Raw genomic sequence first — 20,567 nt, forward strand, 5'->3', positions numbered from 1 at the left:
GGGGCTTCATTTTTGTACCTCGATTCGGGCCACCAAAAAGTCAGGGCCGGCACTGTTCATTGCATGCATGAGAGTGTGTAGTCTTCCTGTTCTGAGAGGTGGAGTCCGAAAATGAGTGTTCAGAGATGAAGAAGAAGTTTTGTTGCCCCGGAATAATTAAACAAAACCTACAATTTCTCTTTAAAAATTTAGTACCCAAGAAAATTTGACAGCATTTCCTTATGAAACTTTGTATCTGGAAAATGTTTTTGTTTATCCAATATGCCGACCTATTACAACAGTATTTTGGTACTATAAAGATTTGAAATAATGTAGAGTGAAAGTTAGTGGCGGGATTTGGAGACCCACGCCGTGGCAAGTTAAACTAATTATAGCCATCACAGACACTTTGTAGATAGTAGATACGGATAGATTAAAACTCTTGCGAAAATGTTAAACACATTACGTGTCTAGAACCTCTTTTTATTTGAGAGGATAAATCTAAGGCCCAAAATTGGCACCAAAATACCAAATCCAACCCAATAGGGAATATTATCTAAAAAAAAACCCAAAAAGTGATTTTACCTCTCTATCCCTCCAAAAGAAATGCTTACCTCTTATATCCCTCACTCATTTCCCACCAACAACCAGCCTTTCTCTTTCTCTCCCTGACTTTGATTAGACCCGACCCACATGCAGCCACTCTATTTCTCTCTCGGCTTCCGCGCTCTCTCTCTCTGACTTGAAAACCTCTAAACCCTCTCTCTCCATCAAAAAGATTCATCTCTATCTCTCTCTCTATTTCGATCAAACTCTCTCTCTTCATTCATACCAGTCCATCTCTCTCTCTCTCTCTATCTCTTTTTCAAGCGAAACAACCACAGTCATTAACGCCTCTTTCATTCGAAACGTTACCGGCGAATCTCTCTCAAGCAAACCTATTTAAGCAACCGGATCTACCCATTTCTCTCTCTATTTCGCTCTCTTTCAACATATCTGGTGCTTCTCTTTCGATTTCTCTCTCTTTCAAACACAGGTACGTCCCTGTTCTTCCTCTAACTCTTGATCGTCTCTCTGTTGTTGGTAAATTATTTGGTTTGTTAGAAAATTTTTGGGGTTTGTTGTTTCAGATCTGTGTTTGTTGGTAATATTTTAGGGTTGTTGGTTCAGTTTTAGGGGTGTTCGAAAATTTGGGGGTGTTTTCAAAGAATTAGGGTTTATTATTTCAAGTTCAGTAGTCTGATCTTGAGTTTGTGAGAAAACATTTTGGGTTGTTTTTCAAAAAAGTTTTAGGGTTAAGTTGCTCTACAGTTTGTGATAAAACATTTTGGTTGTTGTTTTGTGATTTCGGAAGCATTTGGGTGTTTAGACATTGTAGGTTAGGTTTGTTTTAACATTTAGGGTTGTGATCTGAAAGTTAGGTTTCTGTGGAGACATTTAGTACTTTGTCTTTGATTTTTAGGGGTCTGTCTTTGTTGATGAAGTGAATGATTTGTTCTATCATTCTGGGTTGTGTTGAAGAAATGTTAGATTATGTTTAGACATTTTGATAGTTGTTTGTGATTTCGGAAGCATGCATCTTCACAGAAAGGTCATTTGGGTGTTTATGAATCTACATCAAGTTTCTAGGTTAGGGTTGTTTTAACATTTAGGTTTCTGTGCTCACATTTATTGGTGTGTGTTTTAACATTCATGGTTGTGTATAAGAAATTAGTATATGTTAAGACATTTTGATTGTGTACATACATTCTGTGTTTGTTTGAAACATGTGGGTGTGTAATACAAAACATAACAAATTTTGCAGATTACAAAGATGGTGAAAACAAACACAAAGAAAGGAGATGCTCCTGAAAAAAGACAACAGACTCCAGTGAGGGCTAGCCCTAGGAAGAGAGTTGCTGAAGAGCCATCCTCTGCTGGGCCTAGCAAAAAAAGCAAAAAAGTTGCTAGTCCTCAACAAGCAAAGGTATGTTATTGTATACACATCTTTGACAATGTTCTGTAATTAATGTTTATGCTCTGACATTCCATATAATGGTTCGGCATGTTTGTTAGTGTGTTGTCATTCTGTAAAATGTTGCTTCAATTTGTGATCTTTTATTATTGTGTAGACCATCATTGGCCTAGTGTTATTGTGTAAACACATTCCAAAATGATCTACCATTATTTATAGTGATGTATCATTCAGTGTAGTGTTTGAACATTTCGTTGAATGCCCTGACATATCTGTTACTGATTGTGTGAAGCATCGAGGGTATACTTCGAAATTTAGGAAAGTTAGGTTTCAGAAACCTAACTTTATTGAAATTTGAGATTTATTATCAGGAGTGTGATAGGAAAGTTAGGTTTCTGTGGAGGAATTTAGTCATTTGTTTTGGATTTATGGGTGTTTGTCTTTGTTGATGAAATGAATGGTTTGTTTTAACATTCATGGTTGTGTAAAAGAAATTAGTATATGTTTAGAGATTTTGGTTGTGTACATACATTTTGCAACTAACAACATCCTAAGCAAGAAAGGTGGCTAGTGAAGAGCCATCATCCGTTGGGCCTAGGAAAAAAGGCAAGAAAGTAGCGAGTCCTTCACAGGCTAATTAAGGTACGATATTCTATAGACATCTGTGAGAATGTCCTCTAATTAATGTTTGTGCTCTCTCATTTCTTATAATGGTTTGGCATATTTGTTAGTGTGTTGTCATTCTGTAAACTGTTACTTCACTCAATGATCTGTCATTATTGTGTAGACCATTGGCCTAGGCTTATTGTGTAGACACATTGCAAAATGATATGTCATTATTTATAGTGATGTAGCATTCAGTGTAGTGTTGAACATTTTGTTGAATGACCTGACATATCTGTTACTGTTTGTGTGAAGCATCGGTCGTATACATCGAAAACGAGAGAGCCACTGGTGGAGGCTCAACCAACAGAGGCTAGGGAGCAGAAAAAGAAAACTATTTTTGCCCCAAATTCTTTTCAATTTCTTCTTTGTTTTAAGAAGAAAACTACTTTAAATATTCTATAAATATTTCAAACCATTTTTAAGCATTTTACATAATTTCGAGACATGTTGGAGTTTGTCCTCTCAGTATTGTTTGTGATCTCGCATTTCGTATACTGTTTTGGCATACTTGCTTGTGTGTTGTCATTCTGTAAAATGTTGCTTCACTTATTCCTACTCTTATTCCTAGGGTTTTGTGAAAAGTTATGAAAACCATTGGCATCAGCTTATAGTGTTGTAGCATTTGTAGTCGTGTTGGAACATTTTGCTGAAAGATCTAACATATCTATTACTGTGTGTTTGAAGCATCGATCTGCGTCATCCAAATCGAAAGAGCAGATGGTGAAGGCTCAACGTACAGAGTCAAGGGAGCAAAAGAAGAAAAATTATTTAAATTACAAATGTAATTTGAAAGCAGTTCACAAGATAGCAAGGGACAATTTGGAAGCATTTGTAGTCCAGTTTTTGTTCTCTGGAATGTTGATGAAATGAATGAGTTGTTTTAATAATTTGGGTTGTGTTCCAGAAATTGGGGTTATGTTGAGACATTTAGTACTTTGTTTATGATTTTTGAGAGTTTTACTTGATTATTACAGTGATGTTATTGGTCAATGTGGCAGGCAATTTGGTTTATGTTTTAACATTTAGTGGGGTGTTGATGGATTTTGTGGTTATTAATGAGTAAAAATTGATATGTTTTTGACATTTTGAGTTGTGTAGAAACATTTTGTGCAAAACATTTAAAAAATAGAAGCAGCAACAGCAAGACAATAGGCTGTACAAAGAGCTAGCTCTAGAAAGAGGGCATGTGAAGAGACAATAACTTCAGGGACTAGTAAAAAAGGCAAAAAAATATCAAAGGTGACTGAATCACAGACCAAGGCAAGATGCATTCCTAAACATTTTGCATAATGTTTAAGAATGTCCTCTCATTCTTAAACATTTCCTAAACAGTGGCATCAGATTTTTGAAATGTCCTCTCATTATTGATTATGGTCTAGCATTAAGTATAATGTTTTCGCATTATTGGCAGTGTCCCGACAATTTGCAAAATGATCTAGCATTATTGACAGTGTTCTAGCATTGTAAATAATGTTTAGGGGTGCAAGGTAATAACAACAGTTGTTTTCCAAACAATTCGAATAATGTTAGAGCATTATTGATAATGTTGGAACATTTTCAAGAATGTTTAAGAATTGCAGAAATTGTTCCTCGAGCATTATGTTTAATGTAGCATGCAAGTTACCTAATCTTCATCCATTTCAGAATATATTCGGAAATGTTACACAACGACGGAGTATGTCCGTTTCAAAATCAAAAGTTCTCTCATCAGCGAAGAAGTGTAGGTATTTTAAATTGAATTCGGCTTTGCAATTTAACAAATGTTTGGGCACTGCTTAAAATGCTTAGAAAACGTTAGACTGGTCTGAACATCTTTAATACAAAATTGTCGTGAACATTTTGCAAAATGTTCACACATCCTTTAAAATGTTAATACAAATTGTAAAGTGTTTTTAACAAAACGAGAACCAGTTGCTACTGTTAACATAACTGTACGGAATAGTGTTAACACATCCCGTAAAATGTTTAGACAAACTGTAAAGTGTTGCTTACAAAACGAGAAGTGGTTGCTAATATTAACAAATCTGTACGAAACAACAATGAAAACACCATGAAAATACCCTAAAACCAAGAAGAACCTCACCAATGGACCTTCAAATAAGTAGATCTACAGATCTATATATTTAACTCTCTACAAAACCATGAAAACACCATGAAAATACCCTAAAACCAGATCTGAATTTTTTTTTAACCTCCATTAAAGAAGATGAAGATGATGATTGAAGAAGTGGGTTTGTGGGTGGACTGAACCACGAAAAAGTGGGTGTGTGTGATTTTATATATGAAGATGATGATTGAAGAAGATGATGTCGGTTTTATAGGTGATGACTGAACGAAGATGATGAAAATATTAGAGAGAGAAAGGTGAAAACGAAGATGATGATCGAAGAGATGATGACTGTAGAAGAGATGAAGGTGGAAAATAGGGTTTGTGTTTTAGTTTAGGTAGAGAGAGAAAGTAAATCAGATTTTTGAGAGAGAAAGATATGATTTGTTAGAGTTGTTGGATATATATAGGAGGGCAAAAGAGGGTTTAGAAGAAAATATGAAATCTTAGAGATACGAGTTGGGCCCGGATTGCACATTGGGATGTGTATTTGGGTTTGATTTCAAATATTAGTTGATTTTTGGGTTTTGGGTGGGTTAATAATCCCTATTGGGTTTTTTTTTGTATTTGGGCCCAAAATTTGGGCCTTTCATCAAAATTTTCTTTTTATTTTGTTCAAATTGTGTGCCTCCATTTTTTTTTAGAGAAATCGAGATCGATAAGATGTTCAATTGTGTGCGTCGGTTAACCGTACACATTGATTGTTGGAATGGTACACATTGATTCTACCTGACAATTAAATTAAAGATATTTTCTTTCAGTCAAGACAAATTAGAGCATTTAAACGTGCCAAATTCTAACGATAGACTTTCAACAAAAAAAAAAGAAAGATTTCTAACCATTGAGTCAGAGATACAGTTTGTCTGACTTTGACATGACAACAGTGTGGGGACTGTTGTCCACAGACTTATGACAACGATACTCCCATGGGTGTCGGCAATAGTAAGTAATTGCGACTGTTTTCCACAAGAACCTTTTATTTGGATCCATATTTTTTTGCAACTCATGTACATCATCTTATGTTGGGCGCAGATTTTGACTCTCTTTGAGAGAACCATCAAAGGGGATTGTTTATTACGATAGAGTAGTAGAATATTATTTCTCTTACTAATGGTTGAACGGAGTCGGTAGTCATGCTAAGAGTGAAATTGTACCCCAACTTCTAAAATTCTAGTTATACTACATATTTGCTATTGTTTGCTTTTGTTCTTTTCTTTTTAATGTTTAGGTTTGTATGCCTCCTATTTTTCCAGACTAAAATAAATGCACTGGAATTTTTGTTAATTTATTGCCGTTGGGGATAAGGTAATTGTTGGGGAACCAAAATTTCCTGTCAATAGTGTAGCCTATTGCCGACGGAAAATATGTAATTGCTGACAAAGTTCCTTCATGTTACTGACTACCATATTGCCGATATCGATCTTTGTCGGTTTTGTCTTCGACCTTCATTTTTGTAGTGTTGTTTTCAAAATGTCGAACGTAAGACCCAGATATTTTGAGAGCCTACAAATGTCCAAAGCATTGGATTAAAAAATGCAAGTGGACTTTGGCCTTTTCACAAAGTATTAATAATACTTCGTTGTAAATTTAGTGAGAACACCACAAGTGAGCTAGGGAACATGTGAAGATAATGTCACCACATAAGAAAGTGGTAAATAAGTAACCAAAATATAATATTTAGTTTATCTTAGCTACTGGCCAACGGCAATTGCTTTTTTTTTAGTTGGATGACCAGAGAAACTTTTGAACCCAAAAATTTGTAAATTTCTGCCACTGAGCAAAGGGATAAAAAAACTGCCTCATTTCCTTTGGTTCCAGTGTAGCTAATTTGGAGCTTGTTAGTGTTGGGAGGTGGAACTTGGAAGGTTATCTTAGCTTTGTCCTATAAAAGGTAGTTAGTTGTATGCACATAATAAGCATTTCTCTTATTATAATAACAATGGCATTTGTTACCCCAATCCTATTAATCAATTCTCCTTCAAATATTTCCATCCTACAGCAGTGGACTTACATTTCCCACAGTTTGTTCGAACAAATGTCAATCAAAAGTCTCATATAGTCGGTACTCTTGATGATATTGGTTTTCGAATAAACAACGACAACCTATCAAGCAAAAGGCGGTTGGAAAATAACCAACCAAATATTTAGGATAATGATATTGTTCAATCTCTGAAGAGCGAGTATACTGTGAGTCTACATGCGACAATTGTATTCGTCAACTAGATTCTTTTGACATCTTTAGTAACTGTTTACTTTGTGTAAATGAACTACTTAGGCAGAGTTTTATACTATAGAAGTCGAGGGGCTAAAGAAAGAAGTAAAACGATTAAGGGTGCTTTAGACACCATAATTTCCACCAAGGACAATGATATTTTTGAAGAGAATAAGGGTACTATGTACCTTAAAGCTCTAAGATTTAGGACCACCATAACAACGACAAACACATCCATCTTTTGGTGTATTTATCAAGTCTGTCTTAATAGGACCACCACAAAACGCTATAAATGCATTAATAAAGAAAATCAATATTGACGTGAGTACATCTCTTGAAATGAAATCCATCCACCCAACACGAATACGATAATTACCAAACATATCCACATAGATGCAACTGCGCATCTAACGAGTTTGTCTTAGTAGGACCATCATAACATCTACAGAGACATTCATCTTTTGGTGCATTTATCAAGTCTGTCTTAATAGGACCACCACAAAACGCTATAAATGCATTAAGAAAAATGATATTGATGCGAAGTCATCTCGTGAAATGAAGTTCTTCCACCAACACGAATATGATAATTACCAAACATATCCTCATAGATTATGCCATTTTGTGAAGAAATGTTAGCTGTAAGAGCATCTTGAAGGATGGAGCTCTATATGTCCCACCAAAATACATCTTCTCAAAATTTGGGACGAAGTTTGAACTTCCATTCCAATGGCTAATCACTACTCACTTCTCCAAACAATATGAAAGTCATTATTATAATCTAGTCATCTATCTATATAACAAAGCAGATTGGTTGTGACTAGGACAAGCTGACTAGGACAAAAAGAGAAAAAAAAATTGCCAACTAGATTGATTTGTGTTGACTAGGTCAAATCCAGGGATAAATGATCTTTAATCTAGACCTTTAGATTTCTTACCTTCTCAACATAAATATTAATTTGTCCACCTTCTCTATATATCAATAATAACCTCCCGTTGAATCATTGCTTTGTCTTAAATCACTCAATCAATAATTAATTAGTTTAAGACTTTGAGTTACAATTTCTTAAACTCTCCCTTTAATAAAAAAAAAAAAGAACTCTCTCTCTCTCTTCATCCAACGCTCTCTTCATCGATTCTCTCTCTTTTGCAACGATTCTTATTCAATCTATCTCGACAATTGTTGTCTTGATTACTCCATCTTCAAATAATTATTTCAGTTATTCTCAATCTCTTTAATTTACTTTCAAACCCCACCCAATTTTATTCCTCATTTAGTTGAGCCTAAGGTTACAATATTACCCCACTCATTCATTCTCTTCTCAACACACGACCAAAACACCACAAAAACTTAATTAAAAATTGAAATCGAGAAGTAATTAGATTCATTCTTTTCCTTGAAATTTGAAATTACTTATTAAATAATCCTAAAACCCTAGCAAAGTTTGAAAATTCTGGGAGTTGTAGTTGTTTGATGAAAGTCCTCAACCAGTTCAGACATTATATCTCTAAGGTTACGTCAAATTTGTGTTATTGAGGTATTTGGTTATCTAACTTTGATGTTATTACGTCAATTTTGTGGATTCAATATGTTGTTTTGACCTTCATTCACCTTTATTTTCATTTGTTGATGAAAGAGGGGGAATAGTTTCCTTTATTATTTATTTCTTTTGCTATGTATAGAAGAATAATTCTCTTATAGAAATTGAAGTATTGTTTCACTGCACCGGGAAGAACTGAGTATCCTTCATGCTCAGACCTTAGTAGGATAAAATTCATCTCATTTTCCTGTCTCATTACATGTCTCTCCAATTCAGTAAATAAAAGTATTTAAATAACACATTCCATATTTCTGAGCTCTACAAAATCTCTAAAATGATCTACATTGTTAGTAGTGAAGCAGATTGGTTGTGACTAGGACAAGCTGACTAGGACAAAAAAGAGAAAAAAAAATTGCCAACTAGATTGATTTGTGTTGACTAGGTCAAATCCAGGGATAAATGATCTTTAATCTAGACCTTTAGATTTCTTACCTTCTCAACATAAATATTAATTTGTCCACCTTCTCTATATATCAATAATAACCTCCCGTTGAATCATTGCTTTGTCTTAAATCACTCAATCAATAATTAATTAGTTTAAGACTTTGAGTTACAATTTCTTAAACTCTCCCTTTAATAAAAAAAAAGAACTCTCTCTCTCTCTCTTCATCCAACGCTCTCTTCATCGATTCTCTCTCTTTTGCAACGATTCTTATTCAATCTATCTCGACAATTGTTGTCTTGATTACTCCATCTTCAAATAATTATTTCAGTTATTCTCAATCTCTTTAATTTACTTTCAAACCCCACCCAATTTTATTCCTCATTTAGTTGAGCCTAAGGTTACAATATTACCCCACTCATTCATTCTCTTCTCAACACACGACCAAAACACCACAAAAACTTAATTAAAAATTGAAATCGAGAAGTAAATAGATTCATTCTTTTCCTTGAAATTTGAAATTACTTATTAAATAATCCTAAAACCCTAGCAAAGTTTGAAAATTCTGGGAGTTGTAGTTGTTTGATGAAAGTCCTCAACCAGTTCAGACATTATATCTCTAAGGTTACGTCAAATTTGTGTTATTGAGGTATTTGGTTATCTAACTTTGATGTTATTACGTCAATTTTGTGGATTCAATATGTTGTTTTGACCTTCATTCACCTTTATTTTCATTTGTTGATGAAAGAGGGGGAATAGTTTCCTTTATTATTTATTTCTTTTGCTATGTATAGAAGAATAATTCTCTTATAGAAATTGAAGTATTGTTTCACTGCACCGGGAAGAACTGAGTATCCTTCATGCTCAGACCTTAGTAGGATAAAATTCATCTCATTTTCCTGTCTCATTACATGTCTCTCCAATTCAGTAAATAAAAGTATTTAAATAACACATTCCATATTTCTGAGCTCTACAAAATCTCTAAAATGATCTACATTGTTAGTAGTGAATTTTAATCGAAGACTTCAGAAGTGATTAAATCACAATGTTACATGGATGGTAATTCTTATTTCTCTCCTCTGAAAACTTCATGAGAATTACATACCTTTAAATGTAAAGTGTCTCATGAAGAGAAAGAAATTGACTAGACTCCGACTCAGTAAAATGACCCTAAAGGTCGAAAGATGAAAAGATCCTGAAGATCGTGAATGAAAAAACCCTAAAGGTCGACAAAATAACAGGAAAAATTGTTACATTTATTCATATATATATATGCAATTTATACGATTTGATTTTGCGGAGATGCTCTTATTTTCACTATTGGTACGAATATGTTCCCACTTAAATTTTCTAAATATTGTAAACTTAAATCGCAAAAAATTAATATTTTATTTATATCAAAACTAAAATTTATTTTAGTTATAAATGTTTATTTCATGAACTGTTATATTTTGTTATATTTTTATTGTTTATGTAAATTCATAAAGGTATCATTTTATCTTTATATTTATCATAGTCATATTTTTACCTCAGTTTCACTATGTAAGAACAATGAATTATAACATACTATTATATATATACTGCATTTGAATGCGTAAAGTGTTCACCGAACACGTCGTGCCGTAGGCACGGGTTATGGCTAGTATATAAACAAATAGTTATTAAAAATAACTTATGAACAAACTAATAATTACATTAAAATAAAGTAATAAACATAGTAAAAAAAGGGGGAATTGGGCTAACCATCCAAAATGGGCCACAAAATAGACCCCCAATCCTAGGAAGCAAAAGAATTAACGGCAGGTCCAAAGAGTCAAGTTGGGTGAAAAAATGACAGAATGCACCTTGGGAAACAAAGTATTTACCATTCATCCCATCCAAAAAAACCCTGGAATTGGTGAAAAATCTGAAACTTTTTGAGATTTCCGACGGGAGTAAAAGAGGGGAAGTGACCGTTTCAGATTTTTCGTACGTCATTTATTGTTCATTTTTTCTCTCTAGATTTCCTTTCTTCTCTCTCCAATTCCTTTCCATTTTTTTCTCAACAAATTTCCTTATCTTTAAACTTATTTTTCTGTTTTTCTCTCTCCGATTCCTCTTTTCTCAACAGATTTCCTTAACGAATTTCGAATTTTCTATCTAACTGTTAACCAATTTTGAATTTTTCTCTCTCTAATTCCTATTTTCTCCCCATATTTTAACCTATTCTTTCTCTAGCTTTTAACCAATTCTATTTTTTCTCTCCATCTTTTCATATATATTATTTATTTATTTATTTTCTCTATCACATATTCCTCTCTCCAATTCCTATTTTTTCTCCAATTTCTAATCAATTTCGAATTTTTGTTATGTACTAGACGCTTTTGTACTTGAGAATATTTTTGTGTACCGAAAACTGTTTTATTTACTAGGAATTTGGTTGTGTACTAGACATATTTGTACTGAAAATTTGATTGTATACTGGAAACTGTTTTACTTATTAGGAATTTTCTTGTGTACTAGACACTTTTGTACCGAGAATTTTCTTGTTTACCAGAAATTGTTTTATTTACTGGAAATTTTCTTGTGTACTAGACACTTTTGTAGCGGGAATTTTCTTGTGTACCAGAAATTGTTTTATTTACTATGAATTTTCTTGTGTACTAGACACATTTCTACTGGAAATGTAGTAGAAATGTGTCTAGACACTTTTCGAATTTCTCTCTAGATTTTTTCTATTTGCCCTCTCTCTAAATTTTATTCCTTTTTCATATTTTCTTTCCAGATTTTTCTTTCTCCATATTTTCTATTTTTCTCTCTCCATATTTCCTATTATTCTTTTTAGGCGAATGGTAAGGGGAGCTAAGGATTGTTGTTGGGGAACTATTATGGTTGGGGAGCTGCCAAGATTAGTAAAGGGAGATATAAGTTTTGGGTTATTATTTTAAAGACCTTCTAAGATTCACAATTTAAGGGACTCAAGTGTAATATAACGAAATATACCGGAATTAAAGAAAGAAAAAAACGATGCCTTCTTCTTTCACTCGATCTCTCTTCAAATCGTCTCTCCTAATCTCTGTCCAACTTCTCTTCAATCTTTTCCGGTCATCAACTACAAAATCTCGGCTAATTCTATCCAAGTATTTTTTCTAATGAAGAAGACATCAATTAAAATCTTGTGAGTTGTTCTTCCCCTTTTAATTTCTAGGGTTTTTCTAAGTTTTATATCTAGGATTTTAGTGAGTTTTACTTCTAGGGTTTTGCTGAGAATTTGTCATAAGATGATATTAGTTGCTTATTTCTTTTCTCCCTTTTGTTATACTTAAGATTGTTGTGTTAGCTTCAAAACTTTATCTAGGATTTTCGTGGGAATTTATCACAACTTCTATCATGCAATTTCTGTATAATTTCTAGGTTCTTTGATTATCTTCACCTTCATCACTTGTTATTGCAATATGTTCTTTGATTTGGCTCTGGTACTTAGGCGTTTGGTAAGCTAAATCTTTTATCAACTACTTTAAACAAATGTAGAGTACTACAACATGTTATGCACTTAGAATTTTTATGTTTGTATTTTGCAGAACAAGCGAATTGGTAAACTTTTAGATAACATGAAAGCTTGTGGTGGCGGAGACACAAACAAACCGATAAGTCCGAAATCGAGGAAGAAAATGCAAGACACCCTCGAAAGCATATATCAAGATTCTGCTGAAAACGGAAATCAAGTCTCAGACGAAGAAGATGAGGGTGATTCAATCGATGACGGCGATTCAAGTGATGGGGATGAAGATTATGAGTAAAACTGGCAATAGTATAATTTGATGAATCTTTTTGTGACTATTTTGTAAAGAGAATTGATATGTTATATCTTTAATGTAATCATACTATTCACCAAATTTCAGAAATGGGGAGAAACTTTAGTAATGTAGCTAGTTTTTTCATTTTTTGAGGTTCTATTATTACAATGACGAAATCATGGTTATGTGGTTCCCTGGGCTGTTTTCACCTTTTTTTTTGTCTAATTTCCCTCAACTGGGGGTAAATTTGTTAAAGAAAATATCATGAATACGTGGTTCCCTGGGGAAAACTTACTGTTTTCACCTTTGTTTGCCTAATTTCTCTTAGCTGGGGGGGGGGGGGGGGGGGGGGGGAAATGTTCCAAAAATTTCCCCAGGGTAATATCTAAACAAACCGAACGGTTCTGCCTCTTTTAGGGCAAATTTTTAAAGTTGAAGGAAGAAAGTCAAATAAAATTTAACCGAAAATATTTGTCTTGAGAATTTCTTACATCTTGAGATAGATCTTCCTCTATAATAACACTGTTTGATTGAGTTTGTGGTTGTTGGTTCAATTGAAAATATGTTCTTCCTCCATTAAAGAAGCAACATTATAAATACCGTGAGACATAATAATCGTTAGTATTCAATAGAGAAGAGAGTGAGAATTTACATATCTTCTTCCTCTGTTTCTCTAAAACATTTACATAATTTTTTTAGAGAGAGAGAGATATTAGAAGTTGATAAACTTTTAGAAAGAGAGAGGGGAAGAAGATAATCAACTTCTGAAGATTAGTTTAGAGAGAGGGAAAGAATTTTCAGAAAATTTTTAGAGAGAGAGAGGAAGGTTACTTTAGAGAGATAAAGAGGAAGAAGATAATCAACGTCCATGGCTTTCTGAAGGTTTTAGAGAGAGAACGCAAAAAAAAATATTCCAAATTTAGTGGAAAAAATGGCACCACAGCCAAAAAATTAAGAGATAAAGAGATGAAGAAGAATATATCTAAACAAATTTAAAGAGAGAAAGAAACGGAAAGAGGGGAGATGTCCCGTCCAAGGGTAGGAGGGGAAAAAAAACAGAAAAATATGTTTGTTCTCTGACATTTGAACCTGTTGTTCATTTTTTGGCATCCCTGGTCTGAAAACTATTTTCCCTCCCAAAATTTGGACCATTCACTCATTTTTCCAAAAAAAAGTGTGATACAAATAAATGGGATAAAAAATTACATTTGTTAATTTTTTATATCATTTATATTAAAATTTCTACATTAATTGCTATATTTCTTACTTATTAGTTAAAATATATTAAAATTGGACATCATTATCAATCGAAAAAATAAAGTAAAGGACATTTAGAACGTTTTATTTTTTGAGGAATTTACCTATTTTCTTTCTGTAGAGGAGCATTTAGAACGTGCATGGCCTTTTCTAAGGAGATGTACAACTTCACATGACAACACTACGTACTATGACGTATGGACTTATGTGGACGGTACTCATGTTAGATGCCGGCAATAGTAAGCAATCGTGACGGTTTTTGGATTATCTGCAGAATTTATTAGAAAAATCGCCCTGGTACCGATCTGATTTATCACTATCAGTGGGTGCCCATACCCGCCCAATTCCCACTCCTGCTTGTCAACAACATAAAATAAGTAAGTTTTATGCAAAAAAAAATAAAAAAATAAAAAAAAATAAAATAAAATAAAATAAGTTCCTATACCAGCAATGAAGCTAGAGGATTCCTTGTGAGTACTCTTTCTTTCAGAGAGTAGAATCTATTGATTTTTAGTTGGACGAGTACAAACTTAATACTTTTCAACCAAAATATAAAAACTGGACGAGTACAAACTTAATACTTTTCAACCAAAATATAAAAACTGTCCTGACGTCTTTCGGTTTCTTCACCTTGTACAAATGTATCTAAGTTGGAGGCTTGGAGCTTCTTAATAAAGATTGGGGAGTTGGTCATTTTATCTTTTGCCTATAAAAGGTAGTTGTATGAGCACTTCTCCTTGTTATAAGGAAAATGTCATTTGTTACCTCTCTCCTTGTTAATCATCCCATTAATCACTACTCCTTAATCAAACAATTCCAACCTACAGCAGTAAACCTACATCTCCCCAAGTTTGTTGGAACCAATGTCAATCGAAAGTCTCTTATAGTCTGTAGTCTTAATATTAGTATTCAAACAAACAAGGAAGATCCATCAAGCGAAAGGCGGTCGGGAAATTACGGACCAACTATTTGGGATAATGATTTTGTTCAATCTCTGAAGAGCGGGTACAAGGTGAGTATACATGCATGGGACCATTGTTTTTATCCTCTACATTTTTTTGACATTTTTAGTAACTTCTTAATTACTTCTGTAAATTAATGAATTACTTAGGCAGAGTTTTATACTATACAAGCCGAGGGGCTAAAGAAAGAAGTAAAACGCATGTTCATTGAAGCGAGTGGGTCAACATCATCTACGTTGAAACGTATCGATACTATCCAACGTCTTGGATTAAATTACCACTTCCAGGATGAGATTAAGGGTGCCTTAGACACCATAATTTCCATGAATGAAAATGGTATTTTTGAAGAGAATAAGAGTACTATGTACCTTAAAGCTCTAAGATTTAGGCTACTTAGACAACATGGCTATGAAGTTTCTCAAGGTATTTACTTAATATCTCTCTCACACAGGACACACGCCAAACCACTTACAAATATATACATACATACATATTTATATAAATGTGCATCTTCAAACCCTTATTATTATCGAAAATTATTTCTAGGTGTTTTAAAGAATTTCAAAGAGGAACTCATGAGATCAACGGTTGAATTGAGGGCGTGGACTATCGATGAAATTGAAACAATGTTGAGCTTGTATGAAGCTTCATTTCATTCTTTTGAAGGTGAAGAAATTTTGGATGAAGTCCAAGAATTCACAACCAAACATCTCTATATGGTGTTAGAAGAAAAAGTAAGTATTCCTAATGACCTGATCCAACAAATAAGCCACTCATTGGAGGTTCCCTTGCACTGGAGAGTGCCAAGAGTGGAAGCAAGATGGTATGTAGACACCTATAAGGGCGTGAAAGACATGGACCCACTATTACTTGAATTGGCTATATTGGATTTCAACATGGTACAAGCAACTCACCAGGAGGAGCTAAAATATTTATCTAGGTAATTTTATTATTATATAATGCATGGTTGTACTTGTACATGAACTAACAAGGAGTGAGTGAGCTAATCAAATGGTGAGGCCAACTCATATGAACTCTCTTTGTTAATTAATGATTCAATACCCTTAACTAAAATATGTTTTTTAGATGGTGGAAGGAGTCAGGTCTTGCAGAAGCCAACAACTATGCTAGGGACCGGTTGGTGGAGGTTTTCTTTTGGGTTATAGGGTTTAGCTTTGCTCCCAATTTTGGAAGTTTGAGGAGGCATATGACAAAAGTTATTACTCTCTTAACTATCATGGATGATATTTACGATGTTTATGGTTTCTTAGATGAGCTCGAACTATTTACTGATGCGGTTGAAAGGTTTATTCTCTCTCCCTAAACCTTTAACTCTTCTCTACTTTTTAACTTAGAAATTTTGAAATCTGAAAAATCAAAACAATCAAACAAGTAGTTATTGGGTTATTATTTGTTTGTCTTCCGAAACTTTTGTGTCTTTCGATGCATTAACAAAAAAGAATCAAATTTTTCTATTTCGTCTTTTTTGACTTTTTTTTTGAAGGAAAGCCTTTCATTCGTAGAGATAGAAGATTACAAATAACAATCGAAAACCTAATGTAAAGTTACTTTCTGGACTGAATGGTAATACAGTTAACTAAAGGTCCTAATAGCTAATTATGTGGATTAAAGGACGAAGTCATCATGTGGGCTAGTGCATTACTGGTTCTCCTGCAAAAAGTAGATAAAGCGTGTCATTCTAACCGCCGACACCCATTCACGTAAGTCGGTGATCAATTCCAACAGACGCCACGAGGTTGAATCAAGACCGTCATTCAGGAATTCAACGATGGAATTTGAGTACCTTTCCAATATATAAGCCTCTAACTCTAATTCGTCGGCCAAATCAGCTCCCAAAACAAAAGCTTTCAGTTCACCCTCTGATTTCTAATTTTGATCTAGTCTCTTATATTTCTCCATTTTTAACTTTTCATCGTTATCTCATGTTTTTCGCTCTCTTTATTAATAGGGATCCACATTTTTTTTCAAAAAAATTTAAACTAAAATAAATTTTACTTCTCCTATATCTCTCTTAAAGAGGAAAACTAAAACAGAAAATTTTCAAATATGAGAGTGAGGAGACTTATTCAACAAAAAAAAAAAAGAGAGTGGAGACTTACCTATATAGAATTGATTTTAGGATCTGTTGTAGTGCCCTTACCTATATAGTGGGTGCCTATAACACCACCACTTATAACCCCCCCAAACCCTACGACCACTTTACTCTTTTCTTTTCCAACAACCATATTATGGACCCCACTCTTATACGACGGGGGTTATGGGAGGGTTCAAATTAAGGATTTGATTTCTCCAATAGACACCAACTTATCATATCGATTTTGGTTGTTTGTTACAAATGTGGTTTACTTTATTATAACGGTCACAACTTGAATACTTTATTATGTGGTTGATTGTTTTGTAAAAATCTGAATTTTAATGTTGAGAGAGAACTGTACCTTTTAGTCCATCCTTAATCTTTTTGGCTCTTCATATTAAATCAAGTGCTACAATTACTTAGAGCTGGTACTGTCTATATCTTTCATTTTTATTGAATTTTTAACTGTTAATTCATAAAAATATGTGATTAAAATGATACCACATCATTTTATGAGTTAAACTCTTAATAGGATTTCAATGTAAAGAAGTACTTTTCCCATTTTTAAAAGTAAAAGAACACACTATGAGTTAGTATGATATTGCTCAACTTATTCCGTAAAGTACTTTAACAGATGGGATATTTCGAAGAGTGAGAAGCTTCCAGACTATATGAAAACATATTTCTCAATCTTATGCAATACAATCGATGAAATGAGTTACGAAGTTTTACGGGAGTGTGGTCATGATGCATTACCATACTGGAAAAGAACGGTAATTTTTCCATGATGACTTCCTCTTTTTTTACTTTTACTTCAAAACAAAGTAGAGCAAGTTCCTAAATTCCTACCTTTATTTATGAGATTTTCAGTCGGCAGATTTGTGCAAAGCATATTTATTAGAGGCAGAATGGTATTACTCTGGCTACACACCTACGCTTGAAGAATACATGAGCAACGCATGGAAATCAATATCATTTCCTCTCTTGGCATACCATGCTTATTTTCTTTCACGAAATGAAATTACTGAAAGAGCCTTGAAATGCTTAAACAACTTCTACCCAGACCTCTTCTTTACAATATCCATGGCTGCACGACTAGCGGATGATTTAGGAACCTGCAAGGTACGTATGGATCCAACTCAATTAAACCCAATTCACTTTTATTGTAATTTTTTTTTCCCCCCTACTTTGTGACCACCTTTCTTTTTGGCTCCCTACTTTTCGAAAATTCAAATTTGACCCATTTTTTTAGCTCCGTCAGTTAACTTTAATAAAGATGCCATAACTACTCTCTCTTTGTCCAATCTCTCTCTATCTCTCCAATCTCTATGACTGCGGCGAAGGGGAGGAGCCTTTCACCGGAAAAACCAGACTACAAGGTCTAGTTTGATACCCGACTCGGTCTGGTTTCAAACCAGACCGAGGTCTGGCTTCAACAACCAGATATAGGTCTGGTTTTTCCGGCGAAGGGGCTCCTCCCCTTTGCCAGAGTCATACAAAGAGATGAGAGAGAGAGAGATTAGTTGGAGAGAGATTGAAGAGAGAGAGATTGAAGATAGAGATTAGTTGGTGAGAGACAGATTAGTTAGAGAGAGAGAACATAAGAGAGAGGAGAGATATTTTTTTTTATGTTTAAAGGTCGCCGACCGGAAAATTGGTCGGTCGGTGACCTTCGCCGGTGAAGACGATGAGGTGGTGAGAGGATGAGATGGCAGAGAGAGGTGATGACTAGTTAACATACATTTAACGGTAACTGAAAAATGAGGCTTTCCGGATATTTTTAATAAAGTAGGGGGTTACTCGAGAATCTGGTCATAAAGTAGGGGGACTTTCAGGAAATAACCCATTACAATTCCTAATTCAAAACTATATGTTTTAACCTATTTAATCCGATTGAGACATTAGAAAATTTTAACATTGGCATCTAATTTAGAAGTGGGAATTGGACCTGATCGGGTGATCCAGGACTTACTCTCTCGTCCCTTTAGATCGGTTGAGCTTTAGAATTTTAGGTCCACCCAAACCCGGCCAATTTATTTTATCGAGTCGGTCGGGTTTGTCCTGCCATTGGATCTTGGGTGTCCATGAGCCCTAACGGATTCAGATGCCCATGACGAATTTGGATTCTCTGACACTTTTTCTCGTCTTTCATCTAATACAACAAAAGTGCAGGGTGAGCTAGAGAGAGGAGATGTTCCAAAAGCAATCCAATGTTACATGCACCAAACTGGTGTATCAGACAGTGATGCCCGCAAATACATAAAAGATCTGATCAAAGTTTTCTGGAAGAAGATTAATAAGGATGGGAATGCAGCTCGTTCAATTTTCCCTCAGACCTTTGTAGATTATCTCCAAAACATGAGTCGAACTGCTCAATGTTTTTATCAGTATGGAGATGGGTATGGACTTAGTCCACATTGTGAAATTAAGGACTTGATTATGTCTATAATTGTAAAACCCATTGAATAAAGTAAGTTAATTTAGATATTTAAAATATAAATGAAACAGATCAGATTCCCCTTTTTAACTGCCACAACTAGGGGTGGGAATTTTGCCCATGAGCCCGAACCCGCCCACGGGCACCTGAGCCCAACGAGGACCATGGGCGTCCCCGCCCGTCTAGGGCATAACTCTCCCAACCCGCTAAGTTTTGGTGGGCGGGCATGGGTTAAAACCTCTACCCGCGCACCCGCCCACGCCCGCACCCACTTAACCTCACCCAATGATAACCAACCAAATTACATCAACTTTATGGGTTGATGAAGCCCAACAGTCCACATTGCTAGGCCTAGTTGAGATGGTAAACAATATATTTAAGGGCAATCACACGAACTCAATGCGTCGCTTTGCAATGGCCCAAGAGAATTCCTAATAGAATACTAAAGTGGTCTTTGGCTTTGAGAGGAATAAGAGTGAGTTAAGTTTATATTATATCTCATTAGAATTCTTCATTAGTTTTTAATGTGAGATTAAATTCCTAAAAGAAACAACACAAATAACGTCTAATTTTAATCCCACATTGTCTTTTTAGAACCAGGAAAGGTGTTTGGAGATTTTATAAAAGGAGAGGAAAAAGTGATTTTTTTCAAGTCATAAGATTAGCCGCTGACCGCCCGCCCATACCCGAATTACCCGAGCTTCTTAATGGACTTGGGCGGGTAATGGGCAAGGCGAATTTCAAAATTGCCGGCCTGATTAACCCGCTTACCCTAATAGTCATTGAAATTTTGTGCCCGACCCGCCCGGGTCGATGCTTCAAATGCCCATGGACGCTCGTACCCGCCTAATTCCCACCCCTAGCCACAACCATGATCAACCGTATAGTATCCATATGAACCTTTTATTATTTTGTTCCTAAATTACCAAGAACTAAATGTAGCTGAGATGGTAAAGCCTCTTAGTATTATTGATTAAATACCAAAGTCATTACTTTGAAAAGAACAAGTTGTTCCTTGTTTTATAGATTACGAATCTTTTTCATTAGAACAACTCTAATAGTAGTTTTTTTTTGAAGAATTAGACTACGGTCTACGTTAGTCGACTAGTCGTTACAAGGCATTGATATATCATGAAGATGTG

At 34.6% G+C, this 20,567-nt stretch overlaps 1 protein-coding gene across 1 annotated transcript; it reads left to right on the top strand.

The window, feature by feature from the left end:
* Window positions 1–14,054: 14,054 nt before the first annotated feature.
* LOC147534354 (terpene synthase 10-like) lies at window positions 14,055–19,488 on the top strand. The gene is made up of 9 exons (XM_086646200.1): window positions 14,055–14,308; window positions 14,368–14,453; window positions 14,499–14,943; window positions 15,043–15,316; window positions 15,440–15,833; window positions 15,980–16,198; window positions 17,623–17,761; window positions 17,859–18,110; window positions 19,161–19,488. Exons 3-9 carry the CDS (start codon window positions 14,683–14,685, stop codon window positions 19,455–19,457), a joined length of 1,836 nt encoding a protein of 611 aa, XP_086502326.1. The 5' UTR covers window positions 14,055–14,308; window positions 14,368–14,453; window positions 14,499–14,682; the 3' UTR covers window positions 19,458–19,488.
* Window positions 19,489–20,567: the final 1,079 nt, after the last annotated feature.

Source organism: Eschscholzia californica, unplaced genomic scaffold (genome assembly GCF_041429995.1).
Source record: "Eschscholzia californica isolate CP2 unplaced genomic scaffold, dmEscCali1.0.p SCAF_6, whole genome shotgun sequence".
NCBI classification, from domain to species: Eukaryota; Viridiplantae; Streptophyta; class Magnoliopsida; order Ranunculales; family Papaveraceae; genus Eschscholzia; species Eschscholzia californica.

Bases quoted from the DNA above. Each gene is read 5' to 3' on its own strand.
- LOC147534354 (XM_086646200.1), top strand. From the start codon at position 14,683: ATGTCATTTGTTACCTCTCTCCTTGTTAATCATCCCATTAATCACTAC. The intron at 14,944-15,042 runs GTGAGTATACAT...TGAATTACTTAG, and splicing joins CTCTGAAGAGCGGGTACAAG to GCAGAGTTTTATACTATACA. The intron at 15,317-15,439 runs GTATTTACTTAA...AATTATTTCTAG, and splicing joins TGGCTATGAAGTTTCTCAAG to GTGTTTTAAAGAATTTCAAA.